Raw genomic sequence first — 20,800 nt, 5'->3', positions numbered from 1 at the left:
AAAGCAGTTTGGTTTTTTATTCTGCAAAATAAGATGTATTTTTAAAAAAATGTTTGTGGGTTTTTTGTTGTTTTTTGTTTTTTAAGTGGTAGAAATAAACCCAAAACCTGCGTTTGTTGTACAGCCTGAAATGGATTATTTTGTTTTAAAGCTATGACTTTTTAATTAGAAAAACACCCTAATGAATATTTTATTTTTTAAGTTTACAAGATGGTTTCATGTGTTTTTATAATGTTTGCTCCACAGTACGGTCAAAACATGAGAGATCCTTAGATCAGAGGGTAAAAAAGTTCGAAAGAAAAAGGAAAAAGACAGCTGAAAAGGAAAATTCACCAGCATCAGTGACGGATGGATGGATGAAGCCCAGTAAATATATTTTGCTTATTGGTTTGGTTGTTTTATGAGGTTTTGTATTTTAAGTAAATACATAGAATCATAGATTATTAGGGTTGGAAGGGACCTCAGGAGATCATCTAGTCCAACCCCCTTCTCAAAGCAGGACCAATCCCCAAATCCCTAAATGGCCCTCTCAAGGATTGAACTCACAATCCTGGGTTTAGCAGGCCAATGCTCAAACCACTGTGGGTGAGAAAGATGGTAAAGTTCAGTTTTGTAAAATATCACCCCCCAGCCCCCCCATAGGCATGGGCAACTTTTCTGACAATGCTGTAGTCAGAGCTACAAGGACACCTTCTCCAGAACTGCCAAAGAACCAGGAATCTGCTTTGAGACCTTTAACAATGCAAAACAGCACAAGAGTACAGATGAAGCCTCAGGGCGGTCTAGACCTCATATATATCAAACCCAAGGACAGAACAAAAGACTCTGGTAAAAAAACAACCACGCAACCACAACTCCAGTTCCTCAGCGGCCACCGCCACACCAAACCCTGAGGAAACGGTGAGCGAAAACACCCACATTCTGAATGTGCGTAAAATCACACACATTCACAAACCTGGAGCATGTGCTCTGCGGCTTGTGAATAAAAGACCAAGGACTGGAAAGCTCCTGCGATGCCGAGGTATTGCAACCATGCAACCACAACTCCAGTTCCTCAGCGGCTACCGCCACACCAAGCCCTGAGGAAACTGTGAATGCCCACATTCACAAACCCGGAGCATGCACTCTAGGGGTTGTGAATAAAAAAACAAGGACTGACAAACCATTCTCCCAAAACCATAAGCTTGTCACAGCTCCCCCCATATTCTAGTATTTGGGAAGAGTTTGATGCTTCATTCAGAAAACTGATGGACGCTGTATCCTCGGGGGGTCTAAAAGAAAGGAGGGCTGGAAAGGGTGGCTCTGAGCAGGTGTGACTAGGAGGCCTGGGTAAAAGGGGCACCGTCCAGGGTACACATCAGCTCGTGTAAACAAAAGGGGGGACAGCGCTTGGGGGATAAACAGATGGCTGCCAAAAAGTTCCAGGCCAGGGTCACTGTAAAAATTTTAAAAAGGGCTAAAGAGGTAATGAGGTTTAAAAAAAAAAAAAAAGTGAGATGCCCCCTACTGGAGGCTCTCAAACTGGCTTGTCTGAAAATGGGGAGGCGGAATCAGACTCTGGTTTAGAAAATTCCCCAGAGGGCTCTCTAGACGGGTCCCGTTCTACTCCCAATGACCCTCATGGAGGCGCCTCGGAGTCTGACTCTCAAATAGCACCTGATGTAGAAGATGCCGCTAATGGTCCCGTAGAGGAACCCCCAAGTAACCCTGAAAATGCAGAGGTGTATATGGAGAGAGTGAGAAGTTGGCAACATGAATTACTTAGATTTGGGGGGTCGTTGTATTGTGAGGAATTTTGTTTTGTCGATCTTGAGCAAATAAATTCAGCTCAGCAGGTTGTTGAAGCCATACACTGGGGAATACAGTTAGTGCTCGAGGCCATTAATGGTAGGATAGGGCCTGATGATTATGTTCAGTTACGTTTAGAGAGCCGTAATTTAACTAACCCTTTGTTTTCGGTCAGAAGAACTAGGGATGAGCTGTCTGCTGAGGATTTCTTAAATCAGACCTCAAAGCTGCTACAGAGCACTAGGGAGTTGTATGTTGATGGGACATTGCGCCTCGTTGTGACAGTTGTAAAAACCAGGGGTGGAGGCGCTCGTAGAGTTTTAAATTCTATCCTTAGTAGTCAAATTATTCATAAAAAGAGACAATGTTTAGTAGACCTGGCTTACACCGGTACCAATCTGTGTTTTGCGGGTGGACTCGTGGCCGTCATGTCTGATCGTAAACCTACGGACGCAGAATTGTTAGCGGAGGCGAGAAAGTTGCATGAGAAACTGGGGTGGTTAGATCAAAAAAAGCTTCTGCTCAGTGATGTAGCAAAGTTTGAACAGCATTTAGGAGTTAACATACAGGTGGTGCTGTATACGGGCGAAAGGCAGCTGGGGCTTTTTTAAAATGGGGGGCCCAGGGTACCCCAAGACTTATTTCATCCTGTTGCATGATGAGCATTACTGTGGGGTTTTGGATGTGAAAAAGTTTTTCGGTGCGAAAAATTGTGAGTTTTGCCACATGGCGTACAGTCACGACCACTCTTGCAGGTATCATTGCCGCCTCTGCTTGAGCGTAACGTGCTCAGACAGCGTGGGCGTGCAGCTGAGATGTCCTAGCTGTAGACTGTATTGTCGGTCCAAAGAGTGTTTAGAAAGACACATCAACTGTGCATCGAAAAAACAAGTTGAATGCCTGTCTAAAACTTTGTGTGATAAGTGTCAGTCTTACGTGGACAAGCAGCACAGGTGTAAAGGCAAACGGTGTAAGCAGTGTCAGGGTCTGATCATTGGTGATGTAGACAGTCACCTCTGTTTTATGGACAGCCTTAGAAAGCCGGAATCCTCAGAAAAGTATTTTTGTTTTTTAATGATTTTGAATGCACGCAGGAGACTGGGTTGCACACTCCCAATTACATTTTTGCTATGTCCCTAAAGCCAGAAAAATCCTGGGAATTTAAGGGCGATGAGTGTCTTTCTATGTTTGTTAAAACCTTTATTTACAAAGAGTTTTGGGACTGCACATTCCTAGAGCACAATTCCAAAGGTTATGGTGCATACGTCATTGTTAGACAGTTACTGAAGGAAAAGATATGCCTAGAACTGATCACTCAGGGTAGTAAACTAATGTGTGTGGAAGTTAAGGCCCTGGGCATTCATTTTATAGACGCTTTAAACTTCTTGCTCATGAGCAAGCTACCGCAGGCAATGAGGTTTGAAGGGTGCAAAGGGTATTTTCCAAAAAATTTTAACACTTTTTATAAAATCAAAATTACATGGGGCCTATGCCCGGTGTGGCGCACTATGTTGTAGAAAGCATGATGCCCAGGGAAAAAGCAGAGTTTCTCGTCTGGTCCCAGGACCACAGCTCTGAGGTGTTTGACTTAGAAAGAGCTCACATATTACTGTCAGCAGGATATCAAAATTTTGAGTCAGGCTTGTATCCTATACAGAAAAGAGATTATGAAAATGATGGAGAAGTAGAGAAAGAACCTGATAAATTCACTGAGATAAAACTGTGTATAGATCCATTCCGGTACATAACCAGGGCGGCCCAGAGGATTCAGGGGGCCTGGGGTCTTCAGCGGTGGGGGGCCTCTGCTTTGGCGGTAATTTGGTGGCGGGGGGGTCCTTCCACTCCGGGACCCGCCGCCGTAGTGCCCTGAAGACCCGCGGCGGGGACCCCCCTGCCGCCGAAGATCCAGAGCGGCAGACGCTCCGGGGACCCCAAAAACTGTCGTGGGGGCCCTGGGGCAAATTGCCCCACTTGCCTTCCCCCCGCCCCCTGGGCGGCCCTGTACATAACACTGGCATCTGTCTGCATGGCTATGTACGAGTTTGTTTTTGGAGCCTAACATGGTAGCTCTTCTCTCTCCAGACAACTGTCACAGGCAGAAAAAGAGATATTTGACCCCATCTCTTCAGTGGCTGTTGTATACTTCTCACAAAGAAAATATACAGATACGGCATGCTTTACAGGGTGGGGGAACTACAGGTAGGCACCTACTTTTTAGACGGTTATGCCGATGTTGATGGGGTACGCACAGCCTTTGAGTTTAACGGGTGTTTTTTTCATGGTTGTGTCACCTGTCATTGTGAAAAAGCACAAAACCCTATGACGGGGACATCTTTTGGGTTTGTTTATTACAAGACACAGGGGAAGGGGAAGATGCTTAGCTCTATAAATTTGAGGTGTGAAAAATCACACCACTAACCGTCATAGCTATGCCAGGAAAAGCTCTAGATTACACACAATCATAGTGGCAAAAAAAAAAAATCCAGTAAATAAAATCAAGATAATTAAATGCCCATAAACTACATTAATGCAGAGTTATGGTGGCCCAGTGCTGCCTCCTGCCCTCCCAGCATGTGGTGGGAGCTAAAGTTAAACCTCTGAAAACTAGGAAATGAAGAGTTAAAGTACAGCCATAACCACACCACAACCTTAACTCTGCCCCTTCCCAAACCCTGGGGTTGGCCCTCGCCACTGGGAGTGGTTCAGTAAGGCTGGTGCAAAGGTTTACAAACTACAAAGGTCAGTGGTATCTTCTCCATCTCAGGAAGTCTTCAGGTCAAGACTAGATGCCTTTCTGGAAGATGATTTAGTCAAACACAAGATACTAAGCTCAATTCGGCAGTACATGGATGAAATTCTGTGGTTTGTGTTACAGAAGAGGTCAGACTCGATGACCTAATAGTCACATCTGGCCATAAGAACCTAGATATCTACAAGAGATATGAAGAAGGACTAAAGGAACCTGTCAGTGTTTGTATGGTGTTGCACAGATGGGAATACTGGCATTTATTGGCATCCCCTCCAGCTGTGTGCAAGCTGTCATCTCTAGCTATATGATGATGCTGGATGGATTACTGGGAGCAGTGTGGCAGAGCTGTGACTCTGATATGAAGGGAGGTGCATGTGAAACTTGGGAGAACCAAGTCTGCCCCATTTCTGTGCTGAGTGTTGTAGGCTGTGTCAGTGAAGGTGCACAAGGGCGTGTTCTTGTCATGGAGATTGTCAGCAGCCTGGTGGCATATGTGTAAAGAGAAGTTGTTAGACTTTGTGTGGTTCTGCTCCTGTTCCTAGAGCTCTCTGTAGCAGGGGAGGGCAGAGGGCTAGTGTGGGTGTCACTGGCATATTGGGGTGATGCTGAAACAGGGCAGAGTAGAGGTGGCATTGTGGGGCTGGCGTGAACCTTAACTCTTCATATCCCCTTCCAAGATCTGAGGGGACAGGAACTCTTACCCAGCGAGGTCACATTCTCACAGTTCTCCTGCATGACATCCCAGTAGAGGGCTCTCTGAGCGGGGTCCAGCAGAGCCCACTCTTCCCTGGTGAAATGCACAGCCACCTCCTCGAAGGTCACCGGCCCCTGAAAGAGCAAGAGTCCAACACACAGGCCTTGGCTACACTTAAGAGTTACAGTGCTGGTGGTGGCTTTACAGCGCTATAACTCACTCCCCGTCCACACTGGCAAGGCACATACAGTGCTGTATCTCCGTGGCTACAGCGCTGCTTGTACTCCACCTCCCCGAGAGGAATAAAGAGTATATAATGAGGTGCCAGTGTAAACAGGAAATAACCTTAGTACTCTGTGACTCACCTCTGGAAGCTTCCCATCATCTTTTTAAGTGAAGGTCCCGCTCTTTGTTTTGTTGTGAACTCCGGGCTCCGGGAGCTGCTTATCAAAAAAAACAAACACAGCTCCTGTTTGCTGTGAATGAGCAGAGGCAGGCAGGGGAGTCTGCTTATCAGCTGCTGTTTGCTTTCAGTGAGTGAGAGAGGGGTGGAGGAGAGGGTCGGAACTTGCAAGGCAGGGAGCTGACAGTGTCCGCTCCAAAAATCCACTCTCTCTCTCTCTCCCCACACTCCCTGGCACACTCCACCCCACCACCCCCTTTTGAAAAGCACATTGCAGCCACTTGAACGCTGGGATAGCTGCCCATAATGCACCGCTCCCCAGTGCCGCTGCAGATGCTGCAAATGTGGCCACGAGAGTGCGCTAGCAGCTGTCAGTGTGGACAGACTGCAGCGCTTTCCCTACTCAGCTGTACGAAGACAGTTTAACTCCCAGCACTGTACAGCTGCAAGTGTACCTACTGCCCCGCTCACAGCCCCACAGGGGAGAGGAGCCAATCAAATGAAAGCTCTGCGTGGATCTCAGTCAGGGCTGGTGCTAGGCACCAGCAAACCAAGCACGTGCTTGGGGCAGCCCAATTTCAGGGGTGGCATTCTGGCCACCTTGTTTATTTAATATTTTTTTTCGCTTTGGCAGTTGCACTTTTTTTTTTTTTGCTTGGGGTGGCAAAAAACCTAGAACCGGCTCTGATCACAGTCAACAGAGTCCCACTCCCACCCCGCTCAGAGCATCCAGGAAACACCAGGGTGAAGGGAGGAAGAGAGAAACCATTGTCTCTCCAGCAGATCCATCACACACCTACTAGCCACAGACTGATACAGGAGATGGAGCCCCTAGCAGGGCCCAGGGAGAGCTCCCTGGTAGGAAGAGAATGGAGAGTCAATAATTTTAGGAGAAATGGGGGCAGGATCTCCTTGGAACTGATGATCCATATGTGATAATGAAAGAGAAAAGGGGAAGCAGTAGAGAGAATTTGTATCAGTATTTGAGAGGCAAGTGGCACAAACAGGGAAAGGAAGCAATTCCCCCCCCACACACACACTTCTCCCCCTGGAATTCCCTGGCTGTACAGAGACAGTTCAGTCCCCTGTAGTGTGAAAAACTCCCTTTGTCTCAATGTGCTAACAGGAGCAGTAACTGATGTGTGAGGGGGGTGTATGTAAAACATTGCACTGAATCAAGTCTCCTGCAGCACCTCAGTAGGTGACACCAGCCAGAGAGGAGCGGCAGTGACTGGGCATTGGGGTGCCTGTGCCTGGGAAGTCCAGGCTGAGAGGTGCTGTCAGTGGGAGGGGAAATCAAAAAGCCCCTCTGCTCCCCACAGCCTGTTACTGCAAGCACTGGGGTCGCGCTGGAGTGTAACTGTTCCCCCCGCTGCCTGGGCTGGGGTTTTGCCCTGTCACCCTCAGGCAGCGCCTCACCCCAGAGCTGACCCCCGGTTCCTTCCTCCCCCACACCCTGATTTTGCCCTTCAGTCCCTATCCCAACCCTGCCTCCAGCTGCTTCACCGCCCCCCTCCCCGACCAGTCACTTTCCACCCCCTGCTCAGACCTGGGCCACCCCCGCTCAGACCCGGGCCACCCCTCTGCTCCGATTTGCCACTTTTAACCCGTGTAAAAAGCAGTCAGCAGAATCAGACGCCAAATAAGGGCAGAGAGAAGGGCAGTGGCTTCAGCAGATGTTACTGAGCATGCTCAGTGCAGCCTAGTTATCTAAGCTAGAGACACACGGTCCCCGCGACCCTCCCCCGGAGACTGGGACTTACCCTGCAGCACCTCCCCCTCCCCCCCGCACTGCTAGGGAGCTGCGGGTTGGGGGCTGGGACTTGCCCTACAGCACCCCCAAACGGCAAGGGAGCTGCGGGTTGGGGGCTGGGACTTACCCTGCAGCACCTCCCCCTCCCCCCCGCACTGCTAGGGAGCTGCGGGTTGGGGGCTGGGACTTGCCCTACAGCACCTCCCCCCCCCCCACTGCTAGGGAGCTGCGGGTTGGGGGCTGGGACTTGCCCTGCAGCACCTCCCCCCCCCCCCGCTGCAAGGAGCTGGGGGGCGTGTTTCTGCGCACCATTTCCTTACTGCAGCATCCCGCTCGCGGGGGGGAGGGCTGTGCCTCCCCTGGCCCGCGGCGCTGGGGCTGCGCCCCTCCCAGCCACCCAGTGACCGGGACCACCGCCCCCCCCCCCGTCTGGCGCCAAGGCCGGAAGCTCAGAGCCCCACAGCTCGGGGGTGGGGGTGGGGAACTGGCTGAGGATCCGCCCCCCCCCCCAGGCCGCGCACAAAGCTCGCGGGGCGGGAAGGAGAAGGGGAGCCCCGCCCACCCCACCGCCCGAAAGAAAGTGACGGATGCACCGCCTCTCCCCCAGCAATGTCCGGCCTGCACCGACCCGCCGCTTCCAGCCTCCGCGACTCACACGCGCCGGGGGCGGCCCGGGCCCGCACGCGCGGCCCCGCCGGGAGCGCTGCAGCCGGGCTGGGATCTGCAGGACACACGGGAAGGGGCACGAGCAGCTGGGAGCGGCCGGGCTGGAGGAGGCAGGACTTGGGGGGACCAAAGCCCGGAGATCGGGCACGGGGCAGCCGGGGAGGGGCCGTTCTCCGGGGGGAACCAGCCCCGGAGCCAGAGGCTCCAGGTGAGCGAGAGCCCCCGGGGGACGTGCCGGGGCCGGGCAGGAAAGTGACTCTCCGCCTAGGGAGCATCAGACGCTGCAGCCCCCGGGAATCTGCTCCCTGGTGGCCACGTGCTGCCAGCAGCGCCGGGGCCGCCCGAGCCGGAGCCGAGCCGCTGTTCTCAGCTGCAGCAGGAGCTGCCCCCGGCCCCGCTGGGATGGAAGGGGGCAGAGACTGGGGCCCCCCCCGGCAGGGAGTCCCCTGGGATGGGGGGGGAGGGGAGGTTTGAACTGTCTGTGCAGCCAGGAAATTCCGGGGGGGGCAGGGGTGAGGTCTTTGCATCATTTCCCTGTTTTGTGCCTCTCGCCTCTCACCCACTGATAGAAATTCTCTGTAGTTCTGCCCCTTTTCTCTCAGTGTCACATATGGATCATCAGTTCCAAGGAGATCCTGTCCCCATTTCTCCTAAAATTATTGACTCTCCCTTCTCTTCCTACCAGGCAGCTCTCCCTGGACCCTGCTAGGGGCTCCATCTCCTGTATCAGTCGGTGGCTCCTAGGTGTGTGATGGATCTGCTGGGAGAGAGGAGGGGCTCTCGCTTCGTCCCCTCCCCCTGGTGTTTCCTGGATGCTCTGAGCAGGGTGGGGGTGGGACTCTGTTGAGTGGAATCCACCCAGAGCTTCCATTTGGCTGCTTTCCCCCACGAATAGTGGGGCTGTGAGTGGGGCAGCAGGTCCTGAGTGTTGGACTCTTGCTCTTTCAGGGGCCGGTGACCTTCAAGGAGGTGGCTGTGTATTTCACCAGGGAAGAGGGGGCTCTGCTGGACCCCACTCAGAGAGCCCTCTACAGGGGTGTCATGCAGCAGAACTATGAGAATGTGACCTCGCTGGGTAAGGAGTCCTGTCCCCTCAGTTCTTAGAAGAGGAAATGAAGAGTTAAGGTTCATGTCACCCCCACAATGCCACCTCTACTCTGCCCTGTTTCAGCATCAGCAGAGCAAGCCAATGACACATGCACTAGCCCTCTGCCCTCCCCTGCTACAGAACACTCTGGGAACAGGAACAGAACCACACAAAGTCTAACAACTTCTCTTTACACATATGCCACCAGGCTGCTGACAATCTCCATGACAAGAACACGCCCTTGTGCACCTTCACTGACACAACCTACAACACTCAGCACAGAAATGGGGCAGACTTGGTTCTCCCAAGTTTCACATGCACCTCCCTTCATATCAGAGTCACAGCTCTGCCACGCTGCTCCCAGTAATCCATCCAGCATCGTATTCTAGCTAGAGATGATGGAGTGACAGCTGGAGGGGATGCCAGTATTCTGATCTGTGCAACACAACACACACAGTGGCATGCTCTCTTAGTCCTTCCTTGTAGCTCTTGTAGATTTATAGGTTTTTACGGCCAGATGTGACTATTAGGTCATCTAGTCTGACCTCTTATATAACACAGGCCAGGCCAGATAATTACATCCATTTCCTGCCAAGTTGAGCTGAATAACTTGTGTTGGATTAAATCATCATCCAGAAAGGCATCTAGTCTTCCTGAAGACTTCGTGAGATGTTGATGCTGCCACTTCCCTGTTAACTTATAAACCTTTGCACCAGCCTTCCTGAACTATTCCCAGTGGCTAGTTCCAACTCCAGGGAAAGGGAAGGGGCAGAGTTAAGGTTGTGTTGCAGTTGTGACATGTACTTTAACTCTTCATTTCCTAGTTTTCAGAGGTTTAACTTTAGTTCCAATCACATGCTGGGAGGGCAGGAGGCAGCACTGGGCCACCATAACTCTACATTAATGTAGTTTATGGGCATTGAATTACCTTCATTCTATTCAATAGTGGTTTGTTTTTTTTCTTCGCCTGCTATAACAGGGGGGGATAGCTCAGTGGTTTGAGCATTGGCCTGCTAAACCCAGGGTTGTGAGTTCAATCCTTGAGAGGGCCATTTAGGGATCTGGGGCAAAAATCTGTCTGGGGATTGGTCCTGCTTTGAGCAGGGGGCTGGACTAGATGACCTCCTGAGGTCCCTTCTAACCCTGATATTCTATGATTCTACCCTAGAACTTTTGCTGTCCTAGCTATGTTGGTTAGTGGTGTGATTTTTCACACCCCAAACTTACAGAGCTACATGGAAAAACTTTTAAGTGCAGACCAAGCAAATATCTGCATGTGGATATTAGGGCACTTTAAAATACCATGCTTGATGCAAACAACCAGTGGGGCCCCTTGACGATGAAAATACAAAAGGAGCGCTTAAAGATGATAAAGTCATTGCGGAGAAACTAAATGGATTGCTTCTTCTCTTCAGTCTTGAGGATGTTAGGGGATAGAGAAACCTGGACTTGGCTTGGCTTTTGACAGGGACAAATCTGTGTGTCACAGATTGTGTTACTAGAGGAGGTTTTTTAATTGATACATTAACAATTCACAAAGTCACGGGGCATTCATGGCACCAGATGGCATTCAGAAAAGAACTCAAATGACTATGAAACTATTACTATTAACTGTAGGTTTGTAACCTGTCTAAATCGTCTTTCGTACCAATTAGCTGGAAGTTAGCTAATGTATTAAAAATATTTAAAAAGGGCTCTGGTGGTGATCCTGGCAATTACAGAGTCGTCAGACCGCCGGGCAAATTAATTAAAAAGCAGAAACAAAATAAATAAAATAAAGAGACAGAAACATAGAAAAACATAAACTTTGAGCAATAACATGGTTTGAAATCTGAAAAAAAGTGTCTCTTACTAATCTATCTATTTTCTTTGAGTCACACAACAAAAACAACAACAACAAGTTAGCATAAGTGTACGTGTACTTAGATTTCCTTTGACCAGTCCCCTCACCAAAAGGTTCTCTTTACGTAAGCTGTCATCAGGATGGATTGAGAACTGGTTAAAGGACAGGAAACAAGGGGTAGGGAAATGGTAAATTCTCAGAATGAGAGAGGGGGGTAACTGGTGTTTCCCCAGTCAGTCCTAGGAAGGGACCAATCAATTTCATTTATTCATAAATGATCTGGAGAAAGGGAGTAAACAGTGGAGGCAAAGTTGCAGAATGACACTACTATACTCAAGATAGTTAAGAGAAGCAGAAGATGAAGAAAAGAACTTCAAAAGATCTCAAAAAAAGTGATTGGGGCAAAAAAAATGAAATGAAATTTAATGTGATGTAAAAAAAGTAATGCAAATAAAAAAAAAAAATAACATACACTACATACAACATGATGGGGGCAATTAGCTGCTACAAGGAAAGAAAAAAAAGATCTTTATGTTCTCTGATCTCTGAAGATGTCTGGCAGTGTGTGCAGAGCAAACAAAAAAAAAAAAAAAATTAAAAGGGGATAGAGAATAAGAAGAAGAATATATTATTGAATATAATATTGCCCTATAAATCCATCCATGATATCCATCTCTGTACACATGTGTGGTCTGTGGTCCTCAAAAAAAAAAAAATATTCTAGAAAAAGAAAAGAAAAGATAAAAAAAAAAAGAATAGGGATTAGGAGAGGGTAGAGGAAAGGGAAAAGGAAAGATTAAAAAAAAGGGAGGAAAAGAGGAGAGAGAAAAGAGGAGACATGATATGAGTGATGTTGAGTATATATAAGAAAGTGAAGAGATGAAAGAAAAGTATTATTCCCATAATACAATACATATAGATAATAGGGTCACTAAATGAAATTAATAGGCAGTAATAAAAAAAATAAAAAGGAAGTTCTCTTCAAGCAGCGCACAGTCAACTACTTGAACTCAACTTGTGCTGAGGAGGAGGAGAGGGGGGTGTTTAAAAGAACTAATGGTAAAAATAAATTCATGGTGGCTAAGTCCATGGTGGCCAAGTAGCCATGATGGGTAGGAGCTGTGGGTAGGGATGGAGATGGATGGGAGGAGAGAGGATGGGATGAGAGGGAGATGGATGATGGGAGATCAGATTCACCAGTCATTGCCTGTGCCAGTACTCCCCTCAGACAGCCTGATGGACTGTTGGTGGACCCAGATGATGCTTCTGACCTGTTCTTATGTTGGAATCAGAGGGCAAAGCTTCCACAAGGAATTTCAGCAGAATGCAAGAAAAATGCACAACACACCTTGACTTAAAGCTACCAGAGGGAGGGCTCAGGTGTGGTTCAGGTTCAATGGCCACAGCACATCCCCTTAAGCCAACCCTTTACTGTGACAGCAGATTGCAGGAAACCCTCTAGCTGTTAACAGGAACTCAGTCCTGTAGCACGTCTGCATTTCAGTGTCCGAGACTCACCAGTTTGGCTTGTGCTGCTCTGAAATTCCAAATTCTGCAGGTATTGGCATTTATCTCAGTTAGTAGGTAGCACCCGTTGCCTCTTTAGGAAACCAGTCAAGTTTAGGAAAAAGTCAAGTGACAGAGATCTGTCAGGGAACAAGAAGAACCATAGTTTCAACACCAGCTGAATGTTAAATGAGCAAGATGATTTTGTAAAAAGCTGCCTCTGGTGGCAGGGCTGTTTCTCAGGGACCTCGTGATCAAATCACTCCGTATTGGACCCATAACCCTTCCTGGAATGTCCGTAAACCCCAGAAAATATCAAGACAATTTGAATAAATGTGGCTTTTAGCGTAGTTAGAATAATTGATCTTTAAACAGAAAATAATGCTTCCATCGACCTAGCTACTGCCACTCAGGCAGGTGGATGACCTATGCCAATGGGAGACCCCTTTCCATTTCTGTAGTAATGTCTACACCCCTGGTCTGTCCTATCCCTTACTGCGCTGAATCCCACCAGTCCATGCTCACCGGTCCCGGCCTTCCTACAACTCTCCTTGTGTCTGGGTGTCTCTCTGGTTATGGAGCAGGTCCAAGGTGACTTCCCCTCTGGCTGGAGCCTTTACTGTCTGGGGCATGGGGTTACTGTGTCTGTGTTTTGGGAGCCTCTTTGATGAGGAGCTGTGACGGGGGGTGGGGGTGTCACACTGACATTGCTCAATCAGGGCAAACTGCAACAAATGGGGCAGATGATCCCCCAAACTGGTGGTTATTTCTAATAATGAGATTCATCAATCCAGCAACAAAATAGCTTCTACAATCCCTTCCTGCTTACCCAGAATTCAGTAACACCATTCCCTTGGAACAATGCAGCCTTGGGCTCCCGCCCAGACAGCCAAGTTAAATATGAGGAGGATTATTGAAAATCTTGTTCATCATATGAAAAGTTCTACCAATCCCAAAGGATCGGACACATTACCCACCGGGTCAGGGAATAGTTCAGCTCTTACCCAAATCCACGCTTACTGCCAATTCTTATTAACTAAACTAAGATTTATTAAAACAGAAAAGAAAGTGAGTATTGGTTAAAAGACCATGATCCATTCAGATATGAGTCAAGTTCTTAGGTCAGCGTCAAAGTTGTAAATAGTTCTTCCAGGATTAGTTCCATAGGTCACAGTCCAATGCCCAATATCGGGGTAACCCAGACAGGAGCAGGGAACCTCGGCCTTGTGACTCAAACATCCCCTGATGAAGCTTAAGCAGATCTGAGATAACAGAGTCAGGGCCCACGAGTTCTTTTTATGGCTCTCTGGCAGCCTCTTGACAGCCGACATTCCTTGGGTGCAGCATTGTGGTTTGAAATAACCCCCCCTATTTCCTATGCATGCACCGGTAACTAGTTGCATTCATCAGCCTAAGGTAATTCTCCATTGAGCAGTTCATAGACCAGTGGTGGGCACCCTGTAGCCTGCGGGCCGCATGTGGCCTGTCAAGGTAAATCGGGGGCGGACCAACAGACAGTTTGTTTACCTTTGCATGGCAGTCCACAGCTCCCAGTTTCCACGGTTCGCCGTTCCCGGCCAATGGGAGCGGTGGGAAGTGGCGGCCCGCAGCTCCCATTGGCTGGAAACGGTGAACCGCAGCCACTGGGAGCTGTCATGCAAATATAAACAAACTGTTTGGCGGCCTGCCAGCGGTTTCCCCTGATGGGCAGCAGGTTGTCCACCACTGTCATAGACATTTTACCTCAAACTTCAAAGTTTGACAATGACATTATTGCACCCAAGTTTCATCTAAATGTTAATATTTCCTTTTGCTCTCTGATTCAGTAGATATAGTGACAGACAGGAACCGTCTGTTTACATGGTTAACATCTAACAAACTCTCTCAAAATACCAGTTTGCATTTCAGAGCTCTCATCTATGGGACATGACTACGTTAGCTATTTATAAGGAATAGCCCTAATTACATACATTGCTAATATGACTTTAAAGGCTGAATTTGGGTAATGTAGCCTGCTAGTTGCTAAACCTTTCTGTCTCAATGTCACGGGAGTGTCTGGCTGGGTGTGTTCCCAGCAGAGATGGGGATAGTTAAATGCCTCATATGCAGAGTGTCCTGCACTTTGGAGCACCTGGCAAGCTGCCTCAAGCATTTTACTGCTTTACGATAGGCTGGGTTAAAACCAATAGCTGCTTCTTTGTGAGAAATGTGCCATGAACTCCCCTGATCTCCCTTGTTTTCTATCCCCTCAGCAGGGTTTCCTGTTCCCAAAACTGACATGATCTCCCAGCTGGAACGAGGGGAGGAGCCGTGGGCCCTGGATCTCCAGGGCTCTGAGGAAGGAGAGATCCTGAGAGCTGCCTGTGCAGGTGAGGGATCCTTAAACCAATTCAAAAATGCTCCATGGCTGAAGGAAAGAGCTGGGACTCCCCAAAAAGGCCTTGGGAGCTCTCAGAGATCAGGAGTATCTTCAGGAGGCCTTGTACCCTATGGGCAGCTATCGCTCACGGCTTCCTACTCATCCTCACGGACACCCGCCAGCAGCTCCCTGCCTGACAGATACAATTCTGCCTCCACCTCCCCTCTTCTCGCTGCTATGGAGAAAACTTGAGGAGAATTCACTATCCGGGCTTTTTCCTGTCTCTCCAGCTCTAATTTCAGTTTGTTTCTTTCTTTTCCACCCTTGTTTCTGATGTTTCTCTCTCTGTCCTAGCAGGTGCTGGGATGGTGAGTGAGAATGAGGAACTGAATCCTGAGCGGGAAGATGCTGAGCAAGTGGAACCACACAGGGAATTATTGCAAGGATCCCAAGGGAATGTGTCCAGGCGGCGTGTGCAGGGAAAAGCCTGTGAGAGTCAGCACAGGCCAGAGAGGCAGCAGGAAATCCAACCCAGGGAGAAAGTGGGCAAATCCATTAATTGTCAGGGGACTCACCAGTACTCCAAGGAAATCACAGCCCAGCAGAGAATACCCACAGGAGGGAGAAAAAACACATGCACTGAGTGTGGGAAACACTTCACTCTGAACTCCACCCTCGTTAGACATCAGCGGATCCACACGGGAGAGCGCCCCTACAAATGCTGTGAGTGCGGGAAACAGTTCAGTGAGAAATCAAACCTCATTACTCATCAGACAAGCCACACAAGAGAAAGACCCTACGAGTGCTGTGAGTGCGGGAAAAGCTTCACGCGGAGCTCTACCCTTACTAGACATCAGAGGATCCACACAGGAGACAGACCCTATGAATGCCGTGAGTGTGGGAAAAAGTTCACTCAGAGCTCAGTCCTTATTAATCATCAGAGAATACACACAGGAGAGCGCCCCTATACATGCTGTGAGTGCGGGCAAACATTCGCTCAGAGCTCAGCCCTATTTAAACATGAGAAGATCCACACAGGAGAGCGCCCCTATGAATGCTCTGAGTGCGGGAAACAATTCATTGAGAAATCAAAATTTATCAAACATCAGACAAGCCACACGGGAGAGAGACCCTATGAATGTTGTGAGTGCGGGAAACAGTTCAGTGAGAAATCAAACCTCACTAAACATCAGACAAGTCACACAGACGAGAGACCCTACGAGTGCTGCGAGTGCGGGAAAAGCTTCACACGGAGCTCATCCCTTATTAGACATCAGAGGATCCACACAGGAGAGAGACCATATAAATGCTGTGAGTGCGGGAAAAGCTTTGCTTTCAAATCAGATGTTGTTAAACATCAGCGGATCCACACGGGAGAGCGCCCCTATGAGTGCTGTGAGTGCGGGAGACAGTTCAGTCAGAAATCAAACCTTAGTGCACATCAGAGAGGCCACACGCAGCAGAGTCCCTTTGAGTGCTGTGAGTGTGGGAAAAAGTTCACTCAGCGCTCAGGCCTTATTAATCACCAGAGAATCCACAGAGGAGAGCGCCCCTATACGTGCTCTGAGTGGGGGAAACAGTTCAGTGAGAAATCAAACGTTATTAAACATCAGACAGGCCACACAGGAGAGAGACCCTATGGGTGCTGCGAGTGCGGGAAAAGGTTCACTCAGCGCTCAGGCCTTATTAATCACCAGAGAATCCACACAGGAGAGCGCCCCTACACATGCTGTGAGTGTGGGAAAACATTCACTCAGAGCTCAGGCCTTATTAAACATCGGAGGATCCACACAGGAGAGAAACCCTATGAGTGCTGTGAGTGCGGGAAACACTTCACTGAGAGCTCATCTCTTATTAGACATCAGGGGATCCACACGGGAGAGAGACCATATGAATGCTGTGAGTGTGGGAAAAGCTTCACTTTTAAATCGGACCTTATTAATCATCAGAGGATTCACACACAAGAGCAGCCTGTGTATGCAGGAAAAGTTTCATCCGGAGCTCACAACTTAACAGACATCAGCGATTTCACAGGATAGAGACACGCCACAAACACTTTGTGCAGGGCAGAGAAAAGATTGTTTTAAAGCCATTTTCAAATTCCCACAAAGGGACTTTTTAGGGCTGTTTGCACCATTTGCGTCACCCTGTTCTCTCAGCTCCCCCAGGTGAGTTGCCCTGTGCCCTTTGCAGGTCACCGTTCTCTGGGGTGAATCCCATGGTCCTTTCTACCAACTCCGTTGTCCTGTGGGTCATGGGAGTGTGTGTCACTCTGGCCAGGAGTGTCCATCATCCTCATGTGGGGTTAATAGGGGTGACCTCAGGTAGGAGAAATCTAAAATCGACCTGGGCTTTGCCTCCTCTAAGATTTTCCAGCCTGCTGGAGGTAGCTATCCTAATGTAAACACCCCGCTAGATGTGCCGTGCTGACAGAGCCCAGGCACAGGGGTGGGTTACCTAGCACCTTCCCCTTTGACCTGTCCTAGTCAACACCAATTTTCATACTTGAGACAAGCCCTGAGCGGCACATTTAGACTGTCACTGCACTAGCAGAGCGATTGTTAGTCACCAGGTTTCTCCTTTGGCGACAGATTGTCTCATTCCCAGTTGTTCTCACGCTGGTCCAGGTTGTGCTGGGGGGGCAGGTTGTTTTCTTTTTATCATTTCCCTTATTGAGAATCTATTTCAATATAACAAAGAGGAGGAGCAGGATTGGGACAAATGTATCATTTCGGCCTCTACGACACTGGAAGGAAATGGGGTGAGTTTGCGGGATTACCTCCTTCCCCATCGCCGTCACTAGCTCCACTCACTCCAGCAGCGCTGGCGTCTGTCTGAGCCACAATGGAGTTTATCCACCTCTGTTCTACCCCTCCACTTCCCACAGAGTCTCTGCACTTTGTAGCAAATTGATCCTAAATCCGACTTGTTAGGGCTGGCGATGAAGGTGTCCCAGACCTGGATGGGGAATTTCCATGGATCCCAAACACAGTGTGATCATTCTGAGTTTAAATCCCAGTTTCTGTCTATTGACAGAGCCACTTCTGGACATTTTCCTGCTGAGCTGGGATAATTTGCACACAAGAAGGTCAGCAATTTTTCCCTATTAAGATGATGCTAATTTTCTTTTTTTGTCAATAACACGATTTCATATTAATGAAGTGCTGCGGAGTGAAGCCGGTTTGAATGGATCGGAGGAGAAAGTGACGGGGGAATCTGCTCTCCTGGTTTTTGAGTTATCGGCTGTAACCTGCTCTAGAATTTAATTTTATATGAAACTGAAAGTGAATCATACAGAGCTAGCTGAGTGATGTTAAGAATAGTTTAGATTTAGTGAGCTGTGTTCTTCATTTTATTTGTTTTATACATTTCATTAAAATGAACAAAGAGATAGTCATGTCTTTCAATAAGCTACATGGGTCAGAACCGTGGAGCATCTGGGTGGAGATCAGCCAGTCCAAGTCAGAGCCTTATCAGCTCCCTCTGTGTTAACCCTTCGGTTCTCACATGAGAGCAGCTGAGAACCCATCTCAGCTCCCACTGCATCCTAGGGAGCTCAGAGCATTGCAAGGGAAAATGAGTTCCCCTACGCAGGCTTTTAAGAGTACGGAGTTGGTGGAAGGGTTGGGTATCTCTAAGTAAGGGTAGGATGGCGGTGGATTTCTCTGCTGTCACTGTCATGACCAGGACAGCCAGCACACCCATCTAGCTTGCCCTGGGGTTGTGTCTGGTCAGCATCAGCTGAAGTTGGGGGTCTGGGTTGAGGGTTGTAAATGGAGGGGAAGAGATTGTGCCTTTCAGCCATTGTGGTGTTGGCAGACTGAAGATGTTTTTGTGTTTTGGGGAAACATTGGGGAATGACTGAAAGAGGGCAGAGTTAAGGTTGTGTAGGCAACCTTAACTCTTGGTTTCCTATTTTTCAGGCGTGTGAGTTTTGCTGAAGTTGAGGTTCTCCAGGCAGACACCATCCCACCAGACACTTAACTCCTCGTTAATGATGGTTTTTGCCCTTTAGTTATTTCTTGGGGAATTCTGCACCAAAAAATTAAAAATTCTGCACACAATATTTTAAAATTTTGTATGTTTTATTTATCAAAGTAACACAATATATTCACTCCAGTTTCAGTTATTCAAAATATCTGTCAACAACTATGTCAACAATACAGACAACAGCAAAAATGATTCCCCGAGGGGAAGAGAGTTAACAAAACCCCTACAACAACCCAATTCTAGATGGGGGATGCTGGAGGGGGCTGTGTGGGGCCCCCAGAGCCCAGACACCTGCACTCCCATCCTTCCAGAGCCCAGCTGCAGGACAGCTGCCAGACACCAGCCCCCCAGAGCCCAGCTGCAGGACAGCTGCCAGCCCCCCAGAGTCCAGCTGCAGGACAGCTGCCAGACACCAGCCCCCCTCCCCCCAGAGCCCAGCTGCAGGACAGCTGCCAGACACCAGCCCCCCAGAGCCCAGCTGCAGGACAGCTGCCAGACACCAGCCCCCCAGAGCCCAGCTGCAGGACAGCTGCCAGACACCAGCCCCCCTCCCCCCAGAGCCCAGCTGCAGGACAGCTGCCAGACACCAGCCCCCCAGAGCCCAGCTGCAGGACAGCTGCCAGACACCAGCCCCCCAGAGCCCAGCTGCAGGACAGCTGCCAGACACCAGCACTGCCCTCCCCACAGAGCCTAGCCACGGGGCAGCCCCCGGCCCAGACTCCAACACCCCAGGGGCTCTACTCCCCCCAACTTCTTTACTGTCCTGCCAGGGGATGTGCTGTGGTGCAGCCCTGCCCTTCCCCACCCTTTGCCAGAGCTGGCAGGGTCTCCCAGGCCCTCTCCCGTCCCCAGGAGCATGAGGCTCAGGCAGAGTGTGCAGCTTCCAGCCCTGCCAGACTGGGCGCTCTGCTCCCTGTGAGCTGGGTGTCTTTGTAAAAGAGAGAAAGACAAGAAAATCCAATGAAGTCCCAGGAAGAAGTTAGCAGGTTTCTTCCCCCTCCCAAGCCCCTTTTTTCTGCACACCTTTTGCTGTGTGTGAGGGGTGAGACAGAGGACGCTGGGGAGTCAATGACAAAAAGGGAAATTAGCTGGTTAAATGGGACATGAGGAAAAGAGAGACGTTGTCACCATTGGAGTAAAAGAAGTTCACATTGGCTGAGGATCTGGCCCATTTACTCCAATGGAGGCAGGATGATTAACATCAGCTGGGGATCTGGCCCATTTGCTTGTCTTTCCCCCAATCCTGGTCACAAACCCTAACAGCTGTTGCTGCCCCTCGGTCCCAGCTGTGAGGGGGGGGGAAGCCCTTTCATTCTGCAGTGCCTCGTTCCCATACAACTGAGGGACTTCAGCTGCCCTCTGTCCCCTGGGCGCCCCACTCCCAATACAGCTCATAGTGCTCCATGGGGGCCTTCTGCCAGGAGAGGTTCATTGCAGGGGGATGGGTCCCTGGTTGCCTGTTCTCTCTAGCTAGGACTGTCCAGGGTGCCCAGAACTGGGGTGTCAGAGCGCCGTGGTCCTGTGTGGAGCTGCCATTCACCTTCCCCTCCTTTGGTCTCCTCTTGCCTTGAATCCAGCCTTTTTTCTCTCCACCACCATCATCCTAAACATGCTGCACTTGCCTCCTGTAAGAGACACTGTCCCTGTTGTGTGTAAATAGGCTTCTCTGTAACCTCTGCCTGCTTCCCCCACTCCATTTCCTCACCAGTCAGTCTGTGCCGATATGGCTCTGTCTCTCTGGGATCCCCCTGCCTTCTCCTTTGTCATTGAGCATCAGCTGGAGAAACTCAGGAGATTGGATTCTGTGAAGCACCAGGGTGATCTAGGAGCACAACCCCCCACTGCCCATCCATGGGACTGGTGCTTGGCCCTTTGCTGTGAGCAGGATTTGAACCTGTGCAGGCAAACCTCATGGGATTGGAACCAGAGTCAGGCAGAATGTGCTGTTTGATCCCCCCCAGA

At 49.3% G+C, this 20,800-nt stretch overlaps 1 protein-coding gene and 1 long non-coding RNA gene across 6 annotated transcripts; one reads left to right on the top strand and one right to left on the bottom strand.

Annotated features, from left to right (window-relative positions):
* Window positions 1–351: 351 nt before the first annotated feature.
* Window positions 352–18,904, top strand: LOC120381429 (zinc finger protein 883-like). Of its 5 annotated transcripts, XR_005588053.1 has the most exons (4): window positions 9,078–9,128; window positions 14,742–14,858; window positions 15,203–17,936; window positions 18,772–18,902. XR_005588053.1 is itself a non-coding variant. In XM_039499621.1 (3 exons), the coding sequence occupies exons 1-3, from the start codon at window positions 357–359 to the stop codon at window positions 16,885–16,887; spliced, it is 1,812 nt and encodes a 603-aa protein (XP_039355555.1). In that variant the 5' UTR covers window positions 352–356; the 3' UTR covers window positions 16,888–18,904. The 5 variants fall into 5 exon arrangements, 4 of the variants coding, with proteins under 4 accessions (XP_039355555.1, XP_039355554.1, XP_039355553.1 ...); XM_039499621.1 differs by lacking the exon at window positions 9,078–9,128 and adding an exon at window positions 352–366 and having other exon boundaries at window positions 15,203–18,904; XM_039499620.1 differs by having other exon boundaries at window positions 9,075–9,128; window positions 14,745–14,858; window positions 15,203–18,904.
* On the bottom strand, window positions 2,969–5,273 carry LOC120381488. The gene is made up of 3 exons (XR_005588087.1): window positions 5,239–5,273; window positions 4,000–4,079; window positions 2,969–3,437 (listed from the first exon to the last, which is right to left on the bottom strand). It is a non-coding gene; the product is annotated as an uncharacterized LOC120381488 (long non-coding RNA).
* Window positions 18,905–20,800: the final 1,896 nt, after the last annotated feature.

Source organism: Mauremys reevesii, linkage group 14 (assembly GCF_016161935.1).
Source record: "Mauremys reevesii isolate NIE-2019 linkage group 14, ASM1616193v1, whole genome shotgun sequence".
NCBI classification, from domain to species: domain Eukaryota; kingdom Metazoa; phylum Chordata; order Testudines; family Geoemydidae; genus Mauremys; species Mauremys reevesii.
The sequence above is the reverse complement of the archived record's forward strand: the minus strand, read 5'-3'. Positions and strand labels throughout refer to the sequence as shown.